The sequence below is a fragment of the Brachycentrus maculatus genome, unplaced genomic scaffold (genome assembly GCF_059751285.1).
Source record: "Brachycentrus maculatus isolate JH-2025_06_01 unplaced genomic scaffold, ASM5975128v1 h1tg000033l, whole genome shotgun sequence".
Taxonomy (NCBI): Eukaryota; Metazoa; Arthropoda; class Insecta; order Trichoptera; family Brachycentridae; genus Brachycentrus; species Brachycentrus maculatus.
The window spans coordinates 1,755,703-1,783,606 of NW_028280787.1; the positions used below are offsets into that span (position 1 = coordinate 1,755,703).

Below are 27,904 nucleotides of genomic sequence, written 5' to 3' on the forward strand. Positions count from 1 at the left end.
AATAAAATTTACACATTTTTAATGTCATTTTTATCATTTCCCCTGTCATCCGACCTAGCAGCGGTCGATTTAGGTCGGATAATCGAGACTCTACTGTGTAATATACATCTCTCTCTCTGGTCTGAATCCTGCGGATTGGTCAGTAGCAACAGATGACATCTCTTTCGCCATTTTCGGAAGCCCTCTTCAGCTCCTCATACGTCGTTTATATGATGCAGTGCCCTATGCACCATTGGGGTGCGGATAAGGATTAGAGAGAGTAATTCCTTATTTTCTGCCTTTGAAATGAGGCCGGCGCAGAAGGTAAAAATACCCTTCCCATTCTTAAGCATCAATCCTACCCAACGGGTAGAAACACCATTCCCGTCCGAAGCGTGTAAATTTAAAATTAGCAGCCTTTCACCGCTATCTGTAAAAGTGGTCGACCGTCGCTTAAGACCCGTCGCGACCAGACTCGCAGCGAGCTTACCTTCGGCGGCGTTCCAGATCTCGGCTCGCGGCCGCCACGTGCTGCAGTCTGGCGATGAACTTCTCAATGTCATCGAAGCATCTAAAACACAAACGGTCACCATAAAACTCGGGCCGAGGACACATCTTCATATTGCCATCTCAAGCATAGATGAAGAAGAATATAAAACATTTTGAGTGTGTCACAAATCTGGATTATCTCCAATTAGGAGTTATTTTTTAATTTTTTTTTTTAAAGAGATTTTTTTGTGTTGTTATTATTTACACAAATATTTCAATTTCATACTATTTCTGTGAGCCTAAGCGACTCATTATTAGAAATAGGTATCAAATTGTGGTAGAGTGGGTTCGAACCGAGAAACTCTGACTCAAGAGTCCGCGACACTAACCACGGGACCACAACCCGACACGAGATCTCAACATTGATCAAGAAGAATACAGAAGTCTGCGCATTAACAGGACTCACGACCGTCTTAGGCTTGGTTAAGTGATCACTTTACATCTCACTATATCCAGGATTCAGACCTAACATACAAATGAAAAGAGTCTTTGCTTAATAAAACCTTTCCTCATCCCACCATAGATGGATATTGTGACCTCGCGCACACTGTGTTACAAGTTTGATCAATGTCTTGAAATTAAAAAAAAAAAAAATTTAATAGTGTCATTGTCAATCATGGGTAGAATTGGTGAATGTTACAGATGTGTAAAGTGATCACTTACATCAACCCGAGATGGTCGTAAGCCCTGTAAATACCCAGACTTTCATATTCTCCTTCATCTATGTTGAAATGTCAAAAATTAATGCAGGACATTTTGCTTCATGATATCAATCTATGTATTAATTAAACGGCCCGCGTATACACAAACCTGTTTAGTATAGCGATGTCTTGCTCGTAAAGTTTGTCAGAGGAGTTGCTGGACGTCTCGTCTTCGTTGTTGCCGTAAGGTACCGGCTCCGAGTCCGAAATTGGCTCTCGGTACATGGAGAAGTGCGGGATCTGCGACCAAACTCGGGATGTTCAATAAAACACATTCATATTTTTTTAAATGGGAGCGGAAGACCTAGGCAATCTTTGTATGATCAAGTTACCATCACGCCTTTTCTGCAGGGGTAGGCTAGAGGGTAGGTAGAGGATAGAACGTCACACCACTCTGTCTTTGCAAACATTCTTCGCCTCTTTCACATTCATGCATCTCCTCATACATTTTTTTTATTATTATAACCTTTATCCGCACCCAATGGTGCATAGGGCACTTCATCAAATTGACGCAGTTTTATCTTGATCATTACTTACACGAAGGCAAGGTGATGACCCTTGCGCTTCAGGAACCAGTCCAGGGTAATATTAAATAAATATTTCAGTGTAAAATCACTAATATTTATTTTCACCCCCCTGGGAATCGAACCCGGGACCTCCAGCACGGTCGCTAAACACGCTGACCATTACACCACGGAGGCGGACAAAAGGCAGGCGGAGGCTGCCCCATACATAGACGCCGATTATTACTTCTGACCTGACCACTTTCAAGTATTTGGCAGACCTGATTATCCCATGTTTTTATAGGTCTTCTTCAAGTCCTTTTCCCAACTACGTTCACTTTATAAATTAATTTTACTGTTCTTTCCTCACACATTTGTTCCACATGCCCAAACCACCTCAAATACTATAAAAACCTTTCTTAATTTTATTATTAATACTCATCTTCTTTCCTTATATCACCATTCGAACATGTATCGTACATCGATTTGCCGCACATTCAACGATTCTCACAATTTATTTTTTCCTACAATATTGTGTATGGACTGTGGACGCGTAAAACTGGCCTAGTTATTCAATTTGAATCGCCATTAGACCAAGAACCAAAGAGTTAGAGGAGCGCTGACCTGATTCCTGCCGCCCCTCTCCCTCTCGCCCATCTCCCGCTCCCGGTCGCGCTCGCGCTCCATCACGAAGTCCCGGGCTCCGGGGTGGTCCCTGTCCTCGTACTGGCTGTCCTGGCGGCTGCCGGCCTGGCTTATCTTCCGCTCACTGTCCTTACCGCCCCTGAAAGAAACACGATCGCGTGATCAGTTAAGATCGTGGAAGCGCTGATGCAGCCCTTTACATGTTCCGTGTCTCTCTGCTGTGCTGGTCGGGGTTGTGGGTGTCTGTGTACCGGCCAACGTCGAGTCGGAATCGGATCTAGCTGACTAATTGAACTTAACACTAATCCCTTTCACTGCCTACACCGGGGTACTTCTAGAAAATTTGGTGATGGACTTACTTTCTTGTATATATTTAGATTGGCAGTGAGAGGTATATTGAAAGCTTTTAAATGTAAATTCAACAGTAAAATCGGGATACAATTTTATATTGTTTCCCATTTTCAATGAATTTCGCAACTTAGTTAAAAAAAAAATTGCTTAGCAATAGCAGATCGGTCAGGAAGCCTAGATGCTTCTGTATCAGGTCTGGGCATGCGGTGGGACAGCTTTCAATAAAGCCCTTTTCTAGCGCCCATTCACCGACTATACTCAGCGGAACTTGGGGATGCCGGACTGACCTGGGAGGAAGCCAAGGAGATGGCGAGTGACGGAGTGACTTTGAGACGTCTCGTGTTGGCCATATGCTCCACCTAGGGAGCGAACATAGAAATAAGTTGTCTTATGTTACCTTATGGCGTTGAGGTCCTCGACAAGGTCCTGCGCGCCGACGTCGTGGCACTGGAAGATGTGCATCTCGGAGCGGGCGCCGGCGCGGCCGCCCACGATGAAGGCCAGGATGTTGTTGTACATCTCCATGGGGTCGCTGGACGTGAAGGCTGTCGGCTCCTGGATCGAGGAGCAGCTGAACCTCTCCATTATCGACTGGAACCGACAGACAGTCCAATTCGATTATTAAAAATTCACCCAAAAGGAAAGCAAGAACCAAAAATGGTAAATATTGTGTAAAAGTCAAGTAACAATATAAATGCTGAATATTTTATGCATACATTCCTTATATCGCCATTCGAACATGTATCGTACATCATTTTGCCACACATTCAATGATTCTAAACTAAAAAGGGGTAGGCAGAGAGAATAGAACACCACACCAAGAGTGTTTGCAAAGACAGAGGTCTTTGCAAACATTTTCGCCTCTTATACGTTCATGCATCTCCTCATACATACCCGCCGATCGTTACGACTCCTAACCTGACCACTTTCAAGTATTTGACATACCTGATAGTGTCATGTTTTTCTCTATATATTTTCTAATAAATATATTTTTCAATAAATACATAATATAAATAAATAAATAATTATAATACTTACGCCACTTTCATAGTCCATTATGAGAACCCACTGCCCGTCGAGACAGAGCTGCATTTTCTGGGACCAAATGCCTGCAAAATTTACACATTTTTATTTATTTATTTATTTGACTGCGTTTCTTGCCGATAGTAGAGAAGATCTACTACGGGAATAGGTCACAAAGGTGTATAGTGTGTGCAAGGAGAGTGATTTGCTGATGAATGGGCAGCAAATCTAATGTCATGGTTTTTTAAATCTGTGAGTAAAATCGTAGTAAATGGGGAAATTTTATAAGGGTTAAAAGAAGGACAACGGAATACTGAATGCAGTCGAAATGCAATCTCTCAGACGCGCTGCAAAACAATGTATGCAAGGCTGAGATGAGCATTATCGATAGAAATAAGATAAAATTATTTATTGTAACTGCAGACAGTTGGTAGAATTCCATATTGAATTGTTGGGTAATATATCCAAAATTAAACACGGTTATTAGATTGAATTCTACTTTATTTACATATATGATATGTGACACGTTTTGTCTTATTAAGACGCTCATGTGTTTGGTAATGTCCTAATAAGACAAAACGCGTTACATATCATGTTTGATATGTAAATAAAGTAGAATTCAATCCAATAACCGTGTTTAATTATGGATATATTACCCAAAAATTAAATAAGATAATGTTGGTTTAGTCTGCCTCCGTAGAGTAATGGTCAGCACGCTCGGCTACTGTTTTGGTGGTCCAGGGTTCATTCCCAGGGGGGGGGGTGATTTTTTCACTCAAATATTTATTCAATATTACCCTGGACTGGTACCTGAAGCGGAGGGCTGATCGATCACCTTTACTTCATGTACAATCAAGATAACACATGAAGGAAAGGTCGGGTGCGGATGCGGGTTTGAAGAAGAAGTTTAGTTGGTTTGGACGTGTGGAACAAATGAGTGAATAAAGAACAGTAAAACCAATTTATGAGGCGAATTAATGAGGAAGCTGGGCCGACAGACTAGCAGAGTGTGGTTGGCAAGTGCGCCACTCACCGTTGGTCTTCTCGAGCTGCAGCAGGCGGCGCATGCCGTCGGCCGGGTAGAGGATGCCCGTCTCGCGGGTGACGGTGAAGGTGGCCAGGTGCTCCACCAGGTAGGCGGGGCGCCCCGAGCCCCCGCTGCCCGCCGAGGGCAGAGACTCCCGCCCGTACAGGGCGCCGTTGTTCTTCATCGCCATCATCGGGGCGACTGCAAGGCAACCATTCAAAATTACAAAAGTGCACTAGGCTAACACATTGTTTGCTGGAAACGGAAACTTAAAAGCGTCTTATACACACTGTTGGTTGAGACCAGGAGACACTTATAAGCATACTATTTGCTTACTTTTGGTAGACTGTGTAAAGTCCGCCTCCGTAGTGTAATGGTCAGCACGCTCGGCTACCGTTCTGGAGGTCCCGGGTTCGATTCCCAGGGGGGTCAAATAAATATAAGTGATTTTTTCACTCTAATATTTATTCCATATTATCCTGGACTGGTGCCAGAAGCAGAGGGCTGATCACCTTTCCTTCATGTGTTAACGATCTTGATAACACGCTTTTGTATGATGCAGTGCCCTATGCACCATTGGGGTGCGGATAAGGGTTTGAATGAAAATGAAAATGTGTAAAGGCAACTAGCCGTAACTCAAATTGCGGCTGTTTGGCTTAACACCGCTCAAAGCATTCTCATAACTGGCCTCTATCATATACAATCACAGATTTTCCCCTATCGCTTTCCTTTACCGAAATATTCATTATCCACATAACCTTAAAATTGTATTAATTTGATACATGTTTTGGCAAAAAGCGTCATTTTAAGTTAGCTATAAACTTGTTTATCTCAAATCTACTGTTTTTAACTTGCGGCTATTTGCCTTTGAACATAAGTAGAGCGCGAGAAACGCATTGTACAGGTCGGAATAAGATATACATGATAAAAACAGTGAAGGACATTGGTACCATAAACCAAGCTAGGACACAAAATGCCAAGCCCTCTTCTAGTGGAACAAAAGGCCTGTTGACGACAGTCAGCAGTCCGGCTTCTCCTGAGGAGTGCAACGTGGTTTCTTCCCAGCAATGAGCAAATGCTGACATGGTCCTGATTGGCCCACACTAGATTATCCTTCGTATTCCCAACACATTAAAATAAAGCATTTTTTTTAGTTAGAAGAAACAAAAATTCACTTAATGATCTATAAACCTTGTACATAATAAGCAAAGTAAATAATAAATGCAATTCACATCTAAAAAATAATTATATTCAACACCGTATGTGTTAATTACATCCAATCGTAAAAGGCAAAATAGAAGGTCGACAAGGTGTGGGCAGAAGGCAGATCTCCTGGCTCCGGAATATACGAGATTGGACAGGGATCAGCCTCGATGGTCCTGATCCCGGTCCAATCTCGTATATTCCGGAGCCAGGAGATCTGCCTTCTGCCCACACCTCATTGACCTTCAATTTTGCCTTTTACAATTGGGTTAATAAGCGAATAAAATATGCTCACCGATTACTTTGATGTTTTCGTAGATTCAGCCAACACACTGGAGGCTGAAAAGAAAAATAAAATGCAATTAATTTCCTTTTAATTTTTTTTTTCATATTACTCGATGGCGCGTCTTAATCTTCCTCTTCATGAGCCCTCTGACCTCCACTGCTGGATATAGGCCGCCTCTTCCCCGTCTTTTCATTTCCTCCGGTCGGTTGCTGCTTGCAGCCAGTTTCTACCCCCCACAGCGACTATGCTGTGGGACCATCTCTTTTGGGGTATTCCGACACCTCTTTTGTTCTCCTAAGGTCTCCATGATAAATAAATAAAACTATGGTGCTAAGGGCACCTCATTATGATGACATTCTCAATTAACAGCCTGCTGTGAGACATGGCACGTTACAAGGGCCCAGAGCAGCCGTATACTTAGCATAGGCAAAAATCTGTATTCGCAGTATTTGTACATAATGCAAACTATACCATGTTCTCTCCGATTCCGCGGCTTCACATGTTAGCCAATGCTTTTGATAGTATAGATTTCTTTAATATATTGTTAACCACCTTGAAGTCTGTACTTTCTCAGCATTTCTTCTCCATGTTATAATGGATAAATTTAAACATTGTGTTTTACTCTCTCTCACTGCTCGCTGATAGTGTGTGAAGGAGACGTGGATTTACCAGAACTTACTATTTGTTATTTTATTATTATTTTATGTTTCAGACTTTTTGTTTCTCTATTAGTGTATTCATTAGTGTATTTTTATATAAGATACTGTATATATGTATTATGTTAAAGGCTTTAGCCGTTCAATAGTAACTATTACTAAGATAATTAGTAACCATCACTAATTATTAGTAAGTTTATTGTGTCGGGTTGTGGTCCCATGGTTAGTGTCGCGGACTCTTAAGTCAGAGTTTCTCGGTTCGAACCCACTCTACCGCAATTTGATACCTATTTCTAATAATGAGCCGCTTAGGCTCACATAAATAGTATGAAATTGAAATATTTATGTAAATAATAAAAACACAATTTTTTTTTTAATAAAAAAAAATAAAATAAAAAATAAAATTGAGAATAGATCTCTTAGAAGAATTTTAAGCGTGCGGTAGTTTGACTTTGTGAGGAACAAGGAAACACAGCAACCTATGGTCACAATTGTCGCCAAGAAAAGGCGATTCAGTTGGCTAGGCAATGTATACGCACACCTCTCAAGAACCGCCATCAAGCTTGTCTCTTCTACAAGGCATCAGGTTTGTGCTGCCCAGGACGGCTACTGATGACAGTCCGTCGGCAAGCGAAGCATGGAGTTGGTATAAGAAGCATGAAAGTAAAATGATTCACTCAGAAGAATGTGCAGTAAAATGATGTATGATAGATATTCGAATGGTGAGATAAGGAAAGAATGCAAGGCTGAGATAAGCATTATCGATAAAATTGAAGAATGTATGTTGAGATGGTTTGGACATGAGTAACAAATTAGAAAAAACAGTAAAACAAATTTGTGAAGCGAATGTAGTTGGAAATAGGAGCAGAGGAAGACCGAGGAAAACTTGGCACAATCAAGTATTTCAAATACTTGGGCGTGATCATGTCAAAAGTCGGAATAATCAGCGGGTATGTACGAGGAGACAAAAGAATGTGGAAAAGGCGAATAATGCTTACAATGACAGCGTGACAAGGCATTATATTATCACTGTAAGTAAATTAGATGCGGTTGGTAGAAAAACGATGATAGCAGCAACGGCTGCGGTACTCGGGGCCACATACCTGTACTCGTACAAGCCACTACTGTTTGATAAACTGCAGAAACACGGCGTACTTGCATAACTGACAAAGTGATCGATAATTTAATAGCAGTCTCAGACAAAATGAGTTATGTGGGTGAGATGAACGTATGGTTTGCGAAATACGTGTAATTATTGCTTCATTCACAATACATTACACCTACTGGCAGAATTACAACATAATATAAACAACGGATAATGATTCTAGCACCTTTTATTAATGCATTGAGAAATCGACCCCGTGGAGTAATGGTTAGTGCATTTCTAACGTGCAAAGGCAAGTTAAAAACAGTACGGCTGTCCAAACTTAAAACACTGTAAGTAAAGGACTTTTTTTTTCATTTTTAGACTGAGTAGAATCTACTTAGTCCAAAAATGCAACAAAAAAAAAACGTACTACGAAAAAAATGTCCCTTACTGTATTTTGAATTTGGACAGCCGAGTAGTTTTTTTATTTATTTTAATTTATTTTATTTTTTATTTTATTTGTTCGGGAATAAGTACAGCGTTACATATAAAAAAAAGTATATAATAAACAATAACAATAATAAACATTACATTACATTTTAAAAAATATTATTATTAAACCCTTACCGCACCCCAATGGTGCATAGGGCACTGCTTCATATAAACGCAGTGTTATCTCGATCGATTACACATGAAGGAAAGGTGATCAGCCCTCCACTTCAGGTACCAGACCAGTGTAGTATTGAATAAATATTAGAGTGAAAAAATCACTTATATTTATTAAACCCCCCTAAAGGGTAGCGGAGCGTGCTGACCATTACACTACGGAGGCGGACAATTAATATTATTAAGATATTTACATATAAAAATACATAAAACAAATGAGTTATTTAAATTCACAAGTTTGTTTTAGCTCTCCTGCAAAATTTGGTCTGAGACAGATATACCCCTTTGCCTTTACACTGCCGAAATATGAACATAAATTAAATAAATATGTATAAATAATAATAATAATAAAACCCTTATCCGCACCCCAATGGTGCATAGGGCAATGTATCTTATAAACGCAGTGTTATCATAATCGTTTTACACATGAAGGAAAGGTGATCAACCCTCCGCTTCAGGTACCAGTCCATGGTAATATTGAATAAATATTACAGTGAAAAAATTACTTATTTTTATTTTTACCCTTGGGAATCGAACCCGGGACCTCTAGAACGGTAACCGAGCGTGCTGACCATTACACTACGGAGGCGGACTGTATTAATATGTATAGTATAAATATGTATTAAGTAAAATAAATATGAACGGACAGTAGAAGCTATAAATATTTTTTCTCATACCAAGAGTTGCCTGCCGAATCGTCGATTCTCAGCTACACTTTAAAATTGAATTTGTCAATTTGATCAAATTTTTAAATTTCAACATCGCGGCAAATCGAATGCCAATGATGAATAAACAAAACGTTTAGAATATTATGATAATGACTACATAGGCAGAGTGATGTTACACGATTGGAATTTAATCACAAACTGATATCTGAGCTAATAAAAAATAATACATACTTAAAAAAACCCCAGATATATTACATAATAAATTTTCAAGCGCATTTCAGCAAATGATCGTCAACGAAAATTAATGGTGTATATACATTTTGCTCGTTATCTCAACATAGATGAAGAAGAATATAGTCTGGGCATTTGCGGGGCTTACGATCATCATAGGCTTAGTTAAGTGATCACTTTACACACATGTAACATTCACCAATTCTACCCATGATTGACAACCACACTACTCAAATTCTTGGAACTTCTACTTATATTGAACAAATTTGAAACAAAATGTTTTGAATTCACTAGAATTTCACTACACATCTATGGTGAGATGAGAGAAGCATTTTATGAATAATAATAATAATAATAATAATAATAACTCTTTATTCCAGCTTGACTAAGTGGTGGGTGCAATACTTAGTCAGCCATATATCGCTCACTCCTTTCAAGAACGTCATTAATAAAAAAAAACTTGATTTTTCAGGAGAACGTATTTAAAGTTTAAAAATATAATACGATGTATTAAAAATAAATATCAAGCCACTTATTAAAATTTTTACTATGCAACAGATCTTTTTAGGTAAAACTTGAAGGTTATTTCTCCATTTGAAAAATGTTTAGTAATTTTAAAAAAATAATTAAACAGTACATTTATCTTCAAAATACAAAAACAATACTTTCTGCCCTGTAGCGGGTAAATATTAAGTTAAAAATATGTCACTTTTGCTGGGATGTAGTACATTTTCTGGACATTCAGAAAACATGCACAACTAAAAATCGTCGATTTTTGATTTATGACGTTCTTGAAAGGAGTGAGCGATATGTTTTACAACATTTTTTTTATACTTTGAAATTAAAAATAACTGACAAATAACAGAGTGAAAGCAAAAAAAAATAATAATAAATTTGGAGAGATGTCGATAAAGATTAGCTCGCTGGCAAACGCAGCACTGTGCTCCAGTGCCGCCACACTAAGCGGAAACTCTTTCATTTGTATGTGAGGTCCGAATCCTGGATTATATTCACATACAAAAGAAAAATGTTAGAAATTATACCTTTATTTTTTTAATTTAGTTTTTAATTTGACCACTTAATTTATTTAGACTTCTATTTTCTTCTTCGTCTACGTTGAGATGTCAAAAAATTATTTTATATTTATATTGACAGCGACTGAGAATCGAACCCTGGGCCGCAGCATGCTAGGCTAAAGGCGGACAATTTTTTTGTTTTTGTTTTTTAATAGTAGATAAAAAAAAACAATAAGTTGAATTAAACATATATAATTAATACACATATCGCTCACTCCTTTCAACAACGTCATATTTCAAAATCGTAAATTTTCAGTTGCGCTTGTTTTTGGAATGCCCAGAAAATGTACTAGCAAAAGTGGCATATTTTTAACTTAATATCCGCTGCATGGCAGAAAGTGTTGTTAATGCATTTTGAAGAAAAGGTATTGTTTAATTATCTTTTTAAATATACAAAATATTTTTCAAATGGAGAAAAAACATTCAGGTTTTACCTAAAAAGATCTGTTGCATAGTAAAAATTTCAATAATTGGCTCGATATTTATTTTGAATACATTTTATAATATTTTTAAACTTTAGAAAGGATCTCCGGAAAAATCAAGTTTTTTGATATTTGACGTTGTTGAAAGGAGTCAGCAATATGTTGCAACATTTGTTCTGAATATAAGAATGATATCATGACTAAAATTTATCAATCCATTGAAGATAAAGATATAATCCCATATATTGTGTGATAACTTGACAGTAAATGACGCGTAAAAAATATTTGATACATGATTGGAATTCTAAGTACTGAAATAAGGTTAAAATAAAAACATATCCGCAACATTTTGAGTGTGTCCAAATACTAACTAACTAACTAACTAACTAACCATCACGCCGCGGAGGGCTGATCACCTTTCCTTCATGTTTAAAACGATCAAGATAACACTGCGTTTATATGACGCAGTGTCCTATGCACCATTGGGTGCGGATTAGGGTTTTATTTAATTATTATTTAACTAACTAACCATCGCGCCGCTTTCCGCAGGGGTAGGCAGAGAGAATAGAACGCCACACCACTCTGTCCTTGCAAACATTCTTCGCCTCTTCCACGTTAATGCATCTCATCATACATACCCGCCGATTGTTACGACTCCTAACCTGACCACTTTCAAGTATTTGGCATACCTGATCGTGCCATATTTTTTTCGGTCTTCCTCAGCTTCTTTTCCAACTAACATTCTCCTCATAAATTTGTTTTACCGTTCTTTCCTCACTCATTTGTGTCCAAATACTTGTTCACAAATCTGGCTTTCTCGACTTTGGAGGTATTTTACATTTTTGACATATCAATTTAGATAAATATAGATATAATATAGCTCCTGGTTCCAACTCTAATGTATGGAAGTGAATCATGGAGTTGGCAAAAGAAGGATGAACGTAGACTGAATGCAATCGAAATGCGATCTCTCAGAAGAATGTGCGACAAAACGATGTATTATAGTTGTTCGAATAGTGAAATAAGGAAGGAATGCAAAGCTGAGATAATCATTATCGATAAAATTAAGAAAGGTGTGTTGAGATGGTTTGGACATGTAGAACGAATGAGTGAGGAAAGAACGGTAAAACAAATTTATGAGGCGAATGTAATTGGAAAAAGGAGCAGAGAAAGACCGAGAAATACATGGCACGATCAGGTATGCCAAATACTTGAAAGTGGACAGGTTAGGAGTCGTAACAATCGGCGGGTATGTATGAGGAGATGCATGAACGTGGAAGAGGCGAAGAATGTTTGCAAAGACAGAGTGGTGTGGCGTTCTATTCTCTCAGCCTACCCCTGAGGGAAGCGGCGTGATGGTTACTTAGTTAGTTAGTTAGTAATATAAATGAAGAAGAATATAGACCTGTTAATACGCATACTTTCATAGAGGACTATGGAAGTCTGAGTATTTGCAGGGCTTACAACGTGTCATAGACTGGATAAGTGATCACTTTACACACGCGTGGCATTCAACATTCTATACCCATGATTGACGACCACACTACTCAAATTTTTGGAAGTCATACTTACATGCTCAATCTCAAAACTATCAACTATTTAAATCCAATCATAGATGGCTGTTGTGAACTCAATCATGGAACATTATGAGATTGATCATATATATGTATAAGGTTAACAAAGAGATATTATATATATATATAACGTGGTAATATTTTCCTTTTGAAAATTAAGTGTAAATAATATGTAAAGTGGGTGTATAATAATAAAATAAACAATGTGTTGCTTTGTAATTAAAGTTTATTCTTAATTTATCTTTATAATAATTTTTATATCTATCTATCTATCTATCTATCTTATTCTGACAGTTAATAATATTATCGGAAGTCTTTTGTTTTATTGTGAGCGACGCATGCGGCATCTGGTGGTAGAACTGTTTTATGTAGGTACTTTTTGTAAGTACTTAATAAAATGTATAGGTAGGTACCTAGTTATTTTATTACATATATATATATATATACATATATATATATATATATATATATATATATATATATATATATATATATATATATATATATATATATATATATATATATATATATATATATATATATATATATATATATATATAAATATATTCTTCTTTTTCCAACCCTTATCCGCACCCCAATGGTGCATAGGGCACTGCATCATAAAGACGCAGTGTTATCTTGATCATTAACACATGAAAGAAAGAATGATCAGCCCTCCACTTCAGGTACCAGTCCAGGGTAATATTGAATAAATAGTAGAATGAAAAAATCATTTATTTATTAGATCCCCCCCGGGGGTTTGGAACCCGGAACCTCCAGAACGGAATATATACATGTATGTTTATATATATATATATATATATATATATATATATATATATATATATATATATATATATATATATATATATATATATATATATATATATATATATATATATATATATATATATATATATATATATATATATATATATATATATATAAATATATTTGTCCGCCTCCGTAGTGTAATGGTCAGCACGCTCGGCTACCGTTCTGGAGGTCCCGGGTTCGATTCCCAAGGGGTGTAAAATAAATATAAAATAAATATAAGTGATTTTTTCACTGTCATATTTATTTAATATTACCCTGGACTGGTACCTGAAGCGGAGGGCTGATCACCTTTCCTTCATGTGTAAACGATCAAGATAACACTGTGTTTATATGACGCAGTGCCCTATGCACCATTGGGGTGCGGATAAGGGTTTTATTATTATTATTATTATATAGATATATTACATACTTGTAAGTATCTTATCTTCATTGACGTAAATACTTAAAAATCCTAATCTCTTCTTACAAAGACCAACTACAATATCTTAGATAAGAAATTACAAATATTCTAATAATGTTTACCTGTGTAAATCAATTAAGTATTGACAAAATTCCTACGGCACATATCGGATAAGAATTCAGATAAAAAGATAAGTCAAGAATACAATTCGCTCACTCCTTTCAAGAACGTCATAAATCAAAAAACTTGATTTTTCAGGAGAACATTTTTAAAGTTTAAAAATATAATACAATGTATTAAAAATAAATATCAAACCACTTACTGAACTATTTATTGTGCAACAGATCTTTTTAGGTAAAACCTGAAGGTTTTTTCTCCATTCGAAAAATATTAAGTATATTTAAAAAAATAATTAAACAATACCTTTTCTTCAAAACGAAAAAACAACACTTTCTGCCCTGTAGCGGGTAAATGTTAAGTTAAAAATATGCCTCTTTTGCTGGGATATAGTACATTTTATGGACATTACGAAAACAAACAACTGAAAATTGACGATTTTTGATTGACGTTCTTGAAAGGAGTGAGCGAATTGTCTTAATAATATCCTTCTATTTCAAAATCGCCCAAATCCAAAGAAGATTTCTTCATATAAGTCATATATGGCTCATTCCTTTCAACAATGTCATATTTTAAAAATTGTCAATTTTCAGTTGTGCATGTTTTCAGAATGCCCAGAAAATGTACTATATCCCAGCAAAAGCGGCATATTTTCAACTAAATATTTACCCGCTACAGGGCAGAAAGCATTGTTTTTGTACAAATAGTGTTTATTGGCTCCACATGTATTTTGTATGATTTGATTTTCACAACATTTTGAGTATATCCAAATACTTGTTCACGTTTTCAGGCGTTTGCCAGTATATAAAAATAGTCCGGGTTCAGATCTTGCATACAAATAAAAGGGTCTCCGCTTTATAAGACCTTTCTAAATCATATCATAGATGGCTGTTGTGAACTCGATCATCATGAGATGGATCATATAAGTATGACTTCCAAAGTTTTAGTAGTGTGGTTGTCAATCATTGTTTAAATGGTGAATATTACACAGTATATAAAGTGATCACTTCAACCAGACTATGACAGAACATAAGCCCTGTAAATGCCCAGAATTCCGTATTCTTCTTCATCCATGTTAAGACATCAATAAAAACGTCAAACTTCAAATTCCTGCACCGCCCAATGATATACCATGCATTTTATTGAAATATTACATCCTTGGAACCCTAACCATCTATTATATCATCCCTTTCTTGGATACTTGAGTTCTATATGAATCAATCACAAAATTAGCTACTATGTATATGCCTTCGGGCCCCAATTTTTTTTTTAAATACATTTTTGCAAAATTTCAAACATATCACAGGAATTCATTTTTACTAGAACCCAAAAGAAATTTAAGATATATAATAATAATAATAATAAAAGTCATTTAAAAAAATTATAATTTAAATTTTTCTAGCAAATTAAATTTAAGTAATTTTTAACCTATTTTCATTTTCATCACAGTTAGGAATTGGCTCTCTCATATGCTTAAAGGCCTTAATCGCAATAATAGAATTCAATAAGCGTCCGGCTGCGCTGAGAGCGGTGGTCGATTTACAGCCTATTTTTAAAAATAGGTATAAAACTAACTAGGTATATATATATACATATATTGGATTTTTAGTTTTTAGAATACATATTGAATTTAAAAAAAAAAAAAAAACTTCTTACTTATACTTATAACCCTTATCCGCGCCCAATGATGCATAGGGCACTGCATCGAATTGACCCAGTGTTATCTTGATCATTTCTTACATGAAGGCAAGGGGATCACTCTTGCGCTTCAGGAACAAGTCCAGGGTAATATTAAATAAATATTACAGTGTAAAATCACTAATATTTAATTTCACCCCCCTGGGAATCGAACCCGGGACCTCCAGCAAGGTAGCTAAACACGCTGACCATTACACCACGGAGGCGGACAACTTAAACTTCTTACCTTTCTAAAATTGTTTTCTTTTCAAAACCAAATATTTATATCGAATAAAATATTATTTTTTCAATACAAAAACGGTGTTTTAAGAAAATAAAATCAATCGCGTCAAATGTTACATGAATTCAAAGAAAATTGTGCCTTAAATGTCAGTTACCCCTTTTGTGCTTAGCACGGCAGAATAAACGTAGCATGATTAGATTAACGAGTTAATTGTTCCAATACCGATCGAATTATAGGCGAAAGAACGGAAGCTACGTCTAAAAGAAAACGAATAATTTATGCGAACACCATACATCTAAAAATAACTGTAATTTTCAACTTTTCACGCATATAAACTCACTTTCAACTACCAATACGCAATCACAAACGCCACATCTCGATGTAAACCATATAAATCATTCAAAAACAACATCCATTACTTGTTTACAAGGCAAAAATCGACAAAAAACCATTTGAAAATCGCCAAAACGAAAGGCAAATGTCGATGTTATTTTCGTATCGGCAAATTTGATTTCGAATTCCGATAGAGAGACATGTTATCGAAGGCAACCATGGCCCCGGGCGGCAATATAGCATAGAAAGTAAAAAGTCTTACGAAAGGAATGCAAATTCCTCGAAGGTATGTGAAAAATGTCCACAACTATACACACCCAAAAATATTTCCATATCACGTATACAAAAAAATATCTGTCAAGTTTGCGGGACTTTTACGAGGCGCAAAACGGAAGGAATCGTGCGAAAAAACAAGTAAATAACATGGATAAATATTTAAATTATAAACTAACCTGGTTTAATGGGTATCTCGACGTTTCCTGGTAAAGGTTTCCTTGAATTTTAAGTCCGGGGACACACAACACCGAACACACTAGCGGCCATTTTTGTAGCGCAAACCGAACTTCCGAGAAGTTTCAAACTTACCTGAGCGCGTTCCAATTAACACGACCACATGCATACGTGTACAACTCCGTCTCTTTCTGTTGTCTGGCCTCCCGCGTAGACAGAGAGCGGGACGAAAATAAAGCTTATCGGCCGCTTCAACACTTGTCAGCTGAAGTAAAAGTTGTCAGGTGTGCCCAGGTAAGTTTTATGCAAAATGACCGGAAAGTACCTACTTATTTAAACAAATTATTTAATGGATACCATTTTATAGAGTTACAAATATTTTTATTCTACGGGTTTTTCTTTATTTTTCATCGATAAATTTAATGAAATAAATACATAATTCAAGTAATCGAACGTAAATAATAGTATGTTCATTGCCATGATTTGCCTTTAAAACAAGTTAGAAAAGAATGAGAAGCATTCTAAGAAATACGTGACATTATTTAAAATGAAATAAAATAAAATGATACCTTTATTAAAACTGTGGAAACAATCTCACTTTTGAAAATTACAGGAAATAGATAAATATTGTTACAAAATTATCATCCAATTTATTAATTAGATATTATTACTTACTTTAAAAATATATATATTCTCGTTACGCTGTGACTCAAAAAAAAATCTTTTGTGCTTAGAGAGGGACTGACACTAAATATTTATTTATTATGCTTAATCAATAATACACTACAATAATTATTTACATTTTTTAAATTTATCTTGTGTTTTAGGCAATTCATTATTTATTTTTATTCGGTAGTTTTTATCATCTATTAATTTTACCTATCTTGATCTACTATATGTAGGGAGTTATAATAATTGAGCAAACAATATTTTTTATGAATTTCAATATTATATAACATCTGAAATAGTTCGGATAGATCAAATTAAGGTCGAGATACTCTGTTGAAATATGTCATACAAATTGGTAAATATTTCTCATACCGCAAACATTATATTGTGACAGGAAAATATTGCGATATTGAAATATTTCCTGGGAGAATGTTCTGGACAAAATGTGACCAGAGAATTATATTAAAATCCGAGACCTCTGGAGACTTGGAATAAATGAGATTCTACAAAAAAGTATTCCCATATTTCGAGTTCACTGGAATAACAACTAGGGTCATAAAAATAATATTATCACATACAAGTATATCAATATAATACTTAAGATTTCAAAAGCACATGTTTGTTAAAAATAGCTTTTAAATATTTAAATCAGATTTTTTGGCTGTCAAAGCTATTTTCAAATCAAAATTAAGGTAATTATTTACTCATTTTATAGCTTATAATATTCTTCTCGAAGAGTATACACTCGGTGATGCATTTGATTAAACAATAAATTGTTACAATATTATCCTGATCACAAAGTTGATTGCTATGTCTTACGCTTCAGATGTAACATTATAAATAGATGATTTAAATGTAAATCTCTCTATATATCAAACCTGGGTCTAACATTTGGTAACTTAACGTACTTACACTAATTGCCATATTTATAAGTATGTTTTCCTTAATGTCAAATTTTAATTACCTACATTTTATTTGGAAAATATAATATCATCGAAATAATATATTTACTTGAGAAAATTGCCAAAAAAAACTCAAATCAAGTCTACACTTTTATTGTTTTGAAGACGATTTATTTTGACTTTGATAGTTTTGGAAGTTTGCCCGCGATATACGAACTGAATTGTGTATGAATTTTAAATTTGTACGTAATTTCTTTGATGAATAATACAATAGTGATAAATGATGTATCAAAATAATCATTTATTCACTCTGTATTTTGTCGGTCATTAGTACCTACGGAAAAGTTTTATTTTCCATTCATACCTGGCAGCACTCGGCGCACACCTGACCGCCCGCGATCGCACAGGTGTTTATTCCCCGCGCGAGTCGTTCCACCGCATATTTGTCCTCCTCTCCTCTACGCGACTCGGTCCGGTCTCCAGCCCAGCACTCAGTAGTCGTCCGTCCGCCGCAGTGTGATATTCGCTTCCAAGATGTCAGCCAACGGCGCGGAGGGCACCCCGCGGCTCTGCCATGTGATCAAGGTGGACTCCTTCGACGGGTACGGCTTCAATCTGCACGCGGAGCAAGGAAAACCCGGACAGTACATAGGAAAGGTGGACGACGGGTCCCCGGCCGAAACTGCGGGACTCAAACAAGGCGACAGGATCCTGGAAGTCAACGGGCTGAGCATAGCCAACGACGTCCATAAACAAGTCGTCCAGAAAATCAAGGCCAACGCCAACGAGACGAAGCTCCTCGTGGTCACCCCGGCGCCCGGGGAGAAGGTCCCGGGACTCGACAAGACCCCCGAAAAGGACAAAACCGACGACAGCCAGACGATTCAAAACGGAAACGGTAACGAAGCCAAACACGAGATCTTCGCCCCGAAGGGACCGCAGATCAACAAGCTCAATCTGGGGATGACGGCCGCCGAGATGAGGGCCCAGCTCGCGGCGAGGAAAAAAACCGATCCGAAATTGATGCAGATGGATTTGAAACACAAGTTTGAGATTATGAAGAAGTTGTAGGGTGTGTTTGTAAAGTTTGTGAACCGTTTTTAGTGTTTAGAAAAGTGTTACCGAAGACCTTCGAGATTGTTCCTGAACAGCCGACGACAATGGATTACAAAAAAGCAACAGGATGTACGCAAATCATCATGGAAATACCCAATTTTTTTCTATTTTACTATTATATTTTGACCGTCTTATAAATTATGAAGATCGATATTTAAATAATTGATTTTTGTATCCACAAATCAACATGGAAATACATAGATTTTTTGATTTATTTCACCATTATATTTTGCGATTAAAATAACATTTTGACCATCTTTTAAATGATGAAGATCGATATTTAAATAATTGATTCTTGTATCCACAAATCAACATGGAAATACATAGATTTTTTGATTTATTTCACCATTATATTTTGCGATTAAAATAACATTTTGACCATCTTTTAAATAATGAAGATCGATATTTAAATAATTGGTTTTTGTATCCACAAATCAACATGGAAATACATAGATTTTTTTTCTATTTCACTATTATATCCTGCGATTATAATAACACTTTGACCATCTTTTAAATGATGAAGATCAATATTTAAATAATTGATTTTTGTATTCACAAATCAACATGGAAATACATAGATTTTTTTATGTTTCACTATTATATTTTGATATTGTAATAATATTATGACCGTAGAACGGTTTCTGACGATGCCTTTTTAAAACCTTGAATATCATTAAATCAATATTTAAATAATTGATTTTTATATCTACAAATCAAGATGAAAACACCTAGATTAGTTTAATTTCACTTTTATTAAATTTTTGAAATATTTTGACCATATTCCGATGATCCTTGTAAAGCCTTTAAATTTGACAATCAATATTTAAAATAACTAATTTTTGTAGCTACAAATCAACATGGAAACACCTAGATTTGTTTCAATTCCACCATTATTTTATTTTTGTAATATTTTGACCATCAAGCGACCTTGAACCACGGCGAATTTAAGGTATTTTAATTATAAATTTTAATCAATATTAAAATAATTGATTTTTATCTATAATTTTGAACTTCCCTTATTTATAACTACGTACATATCAGTCTAGATGTTTAAATAATCAAATTTGAAAATATTCAAGTTTTTTTTGTTTATTTTTTAAATTCTGGCACTATAGGGTTATTCTTAGTTATGAAACAAATATAAAATTGATATTTTTAATGCAATATTATGTTAAAATTGACTTCAAAAACATATGTAATCATCTCTTTATGTACTGTAAATAATATATCGTATTAACAAAAAAGATAAGTCTAAAAATACCTACAATTTACATCTACCAACAATGAATTTGCCATTTTTCGCCATACGCCACTCCCTGTTATTCAAATCGACTCGCTCAGCAAATAAAGCCGTATCTGCAAACGCGAAAATAAGCTACCATATTAATAAAGGGTAATACATCGTACGGTCCGCTCGGCTACCGCTCCGAAGGTCCCGGGTTCGATTCCGAGGGGGGGTCAAACAAATACAAGTGATTTTTTCACTCTAATATTTATTCAATATAACCCTGGAGTAATACCTGCAGCGGAGGGCTGATCCCCTTTCCTTCATGTGTTAACGATCAAGATAATACTGCGTTTCTAAGATGCAGTGCCCTATGCACCATTAGGTTGCGGATTAGGGTTTGAAGATAATAAAAGTACCAAATATTAAATATACTAAATAAAGATCTGACGAATAATGCAAAAACTCTAAGTAAATATGTAAAATGAATAATCAAGTATTGTAAAATGTTTTGCTTTCCTTGCAGTGGTAACCGCGTTTTGCTTAGATGCTAGATTTCCCTGGCTCGATTCCTTGGGGAGTCATAATAAATATCAATGATTTTACACTCTTCAATTTTTTTATTATTTTTTTTATTAACATAAATTGTATACATTTATTCAATCACATAAACCAGCCTATGACGGTCGTCAGCCCCGTAAATGCCCAGACTTCCATATTCTTCTTCATCTTTGATGAAATGTCAAAAAAAATGTGATATTTCTCCATTAAAGAAAAAAAATGCTCCGCGTAGAGTGGCGATTTTGCAGATCCGATATTATCCATTGGTCGCGTAAATATGTGACTACCATTGAGCAAACCACCTGAATACATTACGGCGTATCTACTGTGTGTGACTTTTTGTACGTCTGTTGGCATTACAGTCACCATGACGTAACCCATTCGTTGCTAAAAGGTCTATGGCTAAAAGTGCGCATAGATAAAACATGGAAACTTGTAAAAATACATATCGCTCACTGCTTTCAACAACGTCATATATAAAAAATTGTCAATTTTCAGTTGTGCATGTTTTCAGAATGCCAAGAAAATGTACTATATCCCAGCAAAAGCGGCATATTTTTAACTTAATATTTACCCGCTACAGGGCAGAAAGTGTTGTTTATGCATTTTGATGAAAAGGTATTGTTTAATTATTTTTTTAAATATACTAAATACATTTCAAATGGAGAAAAAACATTCAGTTTTTACCTAAAAAGATCTGTTGCACAGTAAAAAGTTCAATAAGTGGCTTGATATAAATTTTAAATATATTTTATAATATTTTTAAACTTTAAAAACGGTCTCCTGAAAAATCTTTTTTTTTTATAAATGACGTTAAAGGAGTGAGCGTTATTATATTATATCACTCGAATATCCACGTTTTTATTCGTTACGGGTTTTTCTCACCTAGCTAGCTGACTAACTGTCACGCCGCTCCCCGCAGGGGTGGGCAGAGAGAATAGTACGCCACACACCCTTTTGAGTGAAACGATCTTTGCCTCTACATTCATCATCTCCTCATACAGACATGAGTGGCCACACGTGTCTCTGAGCACATTTTTTTATTAGAATATATATTGGATTTTTTTAAACTATGTATATGAAGCATATTTTTTACACCTTTCCTTTCAATAAGGCTTTTTTTAAAACCATATATATATTTCTAAAAAACCTAATTATTTCAAAAACTGTGTTTTAAGAAAAAATTAAATTACGTATAATTGTAAAATTTTACCTAGATGTAGAGAAAATTAGTTGCGGTCTTCATCTTCAAACCCTTATCCACACCCGATGGTGCATAGGGCACTGCATCATTTAATCGCAGTGTTATCTTGATCGCTAACACATGAAGTCTTTAAGTCATTGTTTGTGTTCGTCTTAAATTGTATTCTGTTTTTTTTCTTATTTTTTGAAACATTGTTATTTTTTTTTTTTTTGTTGTGTTCTTATTGTTTTTATTTTATTAGAATTAAAAGAGGTAATGAGGGGATCCCGAGGGGTGGGGATGAAGTGTCGGCCTCTGTCCGCACATCCTCCTCCCCCCTCATTAATTGAATAGAGCAATATTTATTTCTTCAGAAATATTTTGAAGATTTTCCTCTATGTGCAGCTGACAGAGAGTCCCTCAGGACTCTATAACTGCTGCGGGTGGATGGTGGGCTCAGATTCCAAAAAAAAAAACAAAAACATGAAGGAAAGGAGATCAGCCCTTCGCTTCAGGTACCAGTCCAGGGTTATATTGAAACGAAAATCAGTTGTATTCATAGTGAATTACATGAAATTATAATGACTATACATAAAGATTAAATCCACTCACTTATAAAGTTATATGTTTTGAATATTGAAAGCATTAACTTTGTGGATCATATTGATATATTATTTCGGGAAATAAAAATACTTTGTGTTCTGATCCACTCACATTTTTATTAACCAACTAGTTTCGGCAACAACCTGTTGCCCTCTTCAGGGTTTCATTTATTACTAAGATAATAAATGAAACCCTGAAGAGGGCAACAGGTTGCTGCCGAAACCAGTTGGTTAATAAAAATGTGAGTGGATCAGAACACAAAGTATTTTTATTTCTCGAAATAATATATAAAGTTATAGCCTAAGTAGGGCCATGATAACCGGTGCTGCATAAGCCGCAGCTAGATTTCAGAGTCACTTGGACGTTAGATAATTTTTAAAAAAATGTTGGATTTATTTTACTCTTCTGGGAATCGTACCTGGAGCTTCGCATGATAGCCTAACGCTGTAACTACTACACTATGAGGCGGACTTGGCTTACAAACATTTTTTTATGTGAAAAAATTTATTTCATAATTATCAAAGCTGCTAAGGTTTAATAACGACTGCAAAACCTTATGTAATCTATACATAACAGGTCGATTGATGTAGAATATTGAGAAATATGTAGTACTAAAACGGTGATATAACTAGTACCTTTGTATTAAAGTCTATCTTACGAGATGTAATATTCACGTAACGAACAAAAAACCTCGCAATTCTCGCTGTGCTGACTTTCGAGACGTGTTTTTATCGATATCTCTCAACATAGACGAAGAATTTTGACGTAGATAAAACAAACATAGATAAAGAAGAATACGGAAGTTGGTGTATTTTGTTTATTATTTTTGTATTAGTTGGCGGGAATCGAACCCGCGACGCCAGTTTCGCAGCCGAGCGTCTACCCGACTATGCCACAGCGCCTGTCTATATATTATACAAAATATGTTTTTTCATGAAATTACATTTTTAGACCAGTTTCGAGTCAACGTAATGGATCATTCTCATGATGTGTTATTATTGGCTAATAAATTAATATGAAAAATCACAAGACTATCGGTAACACTCTTATTGAAATCTGTAGAGGAGTAAGGGAAATATGAAGGTTTAAACTTTAGATATTTTAATAAAACGAATAATGGACGTCGCTATACGTCATCAAATTTCACGTCATCGGGTGTGTTATGCGGCGTATCCCTTAATGTATCTGCTTAATAGAGCTGTTATAGTAGTAGTGTGGATTCGTTTCTGTGACGTCATTCGTTACCAACTTACGAAAACAACGTTTTTACGAATGCGAATTTTGCAAAACAAAATGATAAATGAAAATATTGATTATGTCGGCTGTTATAAACACAAAACGCGTCTTACACAATCTTTTATAGGTTGAGTATGTTAAATTAGATATTCCTCCCGAGTGATAATACCCTATTACCATGGAACAGCGCCTCGCTGTTTCTAGAAATATTTTTGTTTATTTCGCCTAAACAGGTTATTCGCGATTAATATCATAACAAAAGAGTGAAGTAACATGTTTTTCGACATTAAATAACCTTGGATTTGGTCGGTTTTCGATAACACGCGACGGCGACCTCTTCAACCTATTATTGTACGCCATGAACCAAGTCATTCGTCGTTTTGATGAAGAAGACCTTAACCACATATTCTTTGTTTGCCCAATAAACGACCAAATGCCAAGATTTTTTTAAACTCCGGCCCCGCTTATTCCCCTCCCTACAGATATCCATCTCATCCTGGCGAGCAGGAACCCTCAGGAATCATCTACAAACTTTTAGTTATTTTTTCAAAATTTAACGGCATTAATTTATAGTTTAATAATAAGTCTATCATATTTTATAATTTAGAACAATATTCAAATAACTTGACATTGGCAAATGCAATGTATTTCATGAGCAACGCCATTCTATAAAATAAAATAAAAACACTTCATTCTAGTGCTATTTGTCATTTACAACATTTTGAGTGTGTCCAAATGCTAGTTCACAAATCTGGATTATAAAATTTAGTGATAAATAATAATAATAAATTTGGATAACTTATATAGCGCCATTTTCGTAAAAAAAAATACCTCAAGGGCGCTTCAATGTGATATTTCACTCTAATATTTATTCAATATTACCCTGGACTGGTACCTGCAGCATAGGGCTGATCACCTCTCCTTCGTGTGTTAACGATCAAGATAATACTGCGTTTATATGATGCAGTGCCCTATGCACCATTGGGGTGCGGATAAGGGTTTGAAGATGAAGATCGTGTGAAATGGCAGCTAGATGTTCATTTAAAGAAATAAGCATTCTCACCACTATGGTCTAAGTCATAAAATATTTAGACCATAGTTGTGTAATGCATAACGCAACTATGGTCTAAAATTTATATATATATATATATATATATATATATATATATATATATATATATATATATATATATATATATATATATATATATATATATATATATATATTATATATATATTATATTAATATTGTGACAGTAGTTTCGCCTACTATTGGCATTTTCATACGAATGTGTTCAAACGAGTGTTAAAAATTAAATAAATCCATAATTTAAAAAGCAGTTCTACAAATTAAACGTCAAATCAATAAACATATATATAGTGTCGGGTTGTGGTCCTGTGGTTAGGTCGCGGGCTTAAATCAGAATTTCTCGGTTCGAACCCACTCTACTACAATTTGCTACCTATTTCTTATAAAGAGCCGCCTAGAATCACAGAAATAGTATGAAATTGAAATATTTGTGTAAATAAGAAAAACACAAATATTTTTATAAAAAACAATATATATATATATATATATATATATATATATATATATATATATATATATATATATATATATATATATATATATATATATATATATATATATATATATATATATATATATATATATATATATATATTTATATACAAACTTGAGATTTTCTATAACTATTTTTATAACAATCATATAAAAATGGTTCATGAAAAGTAATTGTACACAGCTTTTGACCTGTAGGCATAGAATATGACCCATATACGTTAATGCGTACATAGAATATGACCTAATACGAAATGCGTGCATGGAGTATATAACACTGGCCAACAATTTACAACTTTTATTTTGTAACTGGCGTGAAAATACCTGATCATTATGCACTTTGCATAGCTGAATTCAAAAACGAAAGAAAAAAAAGGTAGCACGTCAAATTTTTTAGTTTTGGATATTTTTATTTCTGATATTTACTAAAGTTTATCTTATTATTGAAGTATGTATAAATATAAATAAACATATCGCTCACTCCTTTCAAGAACGTCACAAATCAAAAATCGTCAATATTCAGTTGTGCATGTTTTCAGAATGCCCAGAAAATGTACTATATCCCAGCAAAAGAGGCATATTTTTAACTTAATATTTACCCGCTACAGGGCAGAAAGTATCGTTTTTGCATTTTGAAGAAAAGGTGTTGTTTAAGTATTTTTTAAAATAAACTAATTATTTTTCAAATGGAGAAAATACCTTCAGGTTTTACTTAAAAAGATCTGTTACAGAGTAAAACGTTCAGTAAGTGGCTTGATATTTATTTTTAATACATTGTATTATATTTATAAACTTTAAAAACGTTCTCCTGAAAAATCAAGTTTTTTGATTTATGACGTTCTTGAAAAGAGTGAGCGATATAATGCTATCGTATTCAATATTAACCAGTTAATATACAGGAGAAAGCGACCAAGTGCATTTTTTTTTACAAAAACGTGATATTTGACTATTTGATATCTTACTAGCTTAATATTGCCCTGAAAAAATCCCGAAGCGATTTTAAACTTGGAAGTATAATATATTGACTTGTTAAAAATGACTAACTGCATTGATGTTTATGATGTATATATATATATATATATATATATATATATATATATATATATATATATATATATATATATATATATATATATATATATATATATATATATATATATATATATATATATATATATATATGTATATATATATATGTTTATATATATATATATATATATATATATATATATATATATATATATATATATATATATATATATATATATATATATATATATATATATATATATATATATATATATATATATATATATATATATATATATATATATATATATATATATATATATATATATTATATATATATAAATTTTTAAGTCATTCTAAAAGGTTTTAACGATTTATAATTGAATAGACTATCTTATCGCTTTAAACACTTATTTGTTACATAATTCACTCGATAAGAACGCAGCATTAAAAATTTTGTATCACAATATTATTTTTTAAATACAAATTAAATTTCAAATCAATACATCTTCTCATCCTTAATCGTAGAATCCAATGGTGCATAGGGCACTGCATCGTATCAAAGCAGTGTTATCTCGATCGTAAACTTTTTTTCATATGATTCATGTCAAATCAATACATCTTCTCATCCTGAATCGTAGAATCCAATGGTGCATAGGGCACTGCATCGTATCAACGCAGTGTTATCTCGATCGTAAACTTTTTTTCATATGATTCATGTCAAATCAATACATCTTCTCATCCTTAATCGTAGAATCCAATGGTGCATAGGGCACTGCATCGTATCAAAGCAGTGTTATCTCGATCGTAAACTTTTTTTCATATGATTCATGTATATTTTTAAAATTAATTCAATAAAAATTGTAGCTAAAAAGTGCACTATCTTTAACTAAGTTTTATGTACGCATCTATAGCGTCATTTATCTTCTGTGTACTTAGTAGGTATTTGAGGAGCTGCATTCACAAGTGAATCAGTGCAAGTTCGTTGTTGAATAAAACATATCTATATATTTTTTTTATATATATCGTGGGTATACTGGCAAAAAACGTTATCTCGAAAATATGCAATTTTGACTTAATGATGCAAATTATA

The 27,904-nt window shown here is 34.4% G+C and overlaps 2 protein-coding genes across 2 annotated transcripts in view; one reads left to right on the forward strand and one right to left on the reverse strand.

Moving 5' to 3' along the window:
- The window catches only part of LOC148312763 (epidermal growth factor receptor kinase substrate 8-like), a 37,179-nt gene extending 20,274 nt beyond the window's left edge, over positions 1–16,905 (reverse strand). Inside the window, exons 1-8 of the mRNA XM_088274155.1 lie at positions 16,708–16,905; positions 6,277–6,320; positions 4,785–4,979; positions 3,767–3,837; positions 3,126–3,319; positions 2,357–2,516; positions 1,339–1,469; positions 470–550 (exon numbers count right to left, since the gene is read on the reverse strand). Of these exons, the coding sequence (XP_088130281.1) occupies positions 470–550; positions 1,339–1,469; positions 2,357–2,516; positions 3,126–3,319; positions 3,767–3,837; positions 4,785–4,971 (824 nt within the window). The 5' untranslated portion in view covers positions 4,972–4,979; positions 6,277–6,320; positions 16,708–16,905. The remainder of the gene's footprint in view (positions 1–469; positions 551–1,338; positions 1,470–2,356; positions 2,517–3,125; positions 3,320–3,766; positions 3,838–4,784; positions 4,980–6,276; positions 6,321–16,707) is intronic.
- Positions 16,906–18,641: 1,736 nt separating this feature from the next.
- Positions 18,642–24,885, forward strand: LOC148312764 (Na(+)/H(+) exchange regulatory cofactor NHE-RF1). The gene has a single exon (XM_088274177.1). The coding sequence runs from the start codon at positions 18,811–18,813 to the stop codon at positions 19,345–19,347; it is 537 nt and encodes a 178-aa protein (XP_088130303.1). The 5' UTR covers positions 18,642–18,810; the 3' UTR covers positions 19,348–24,885.
- The last annotated feature ends 3,019 nt before the right edge of the window (positions 24,886–27,904 follow it).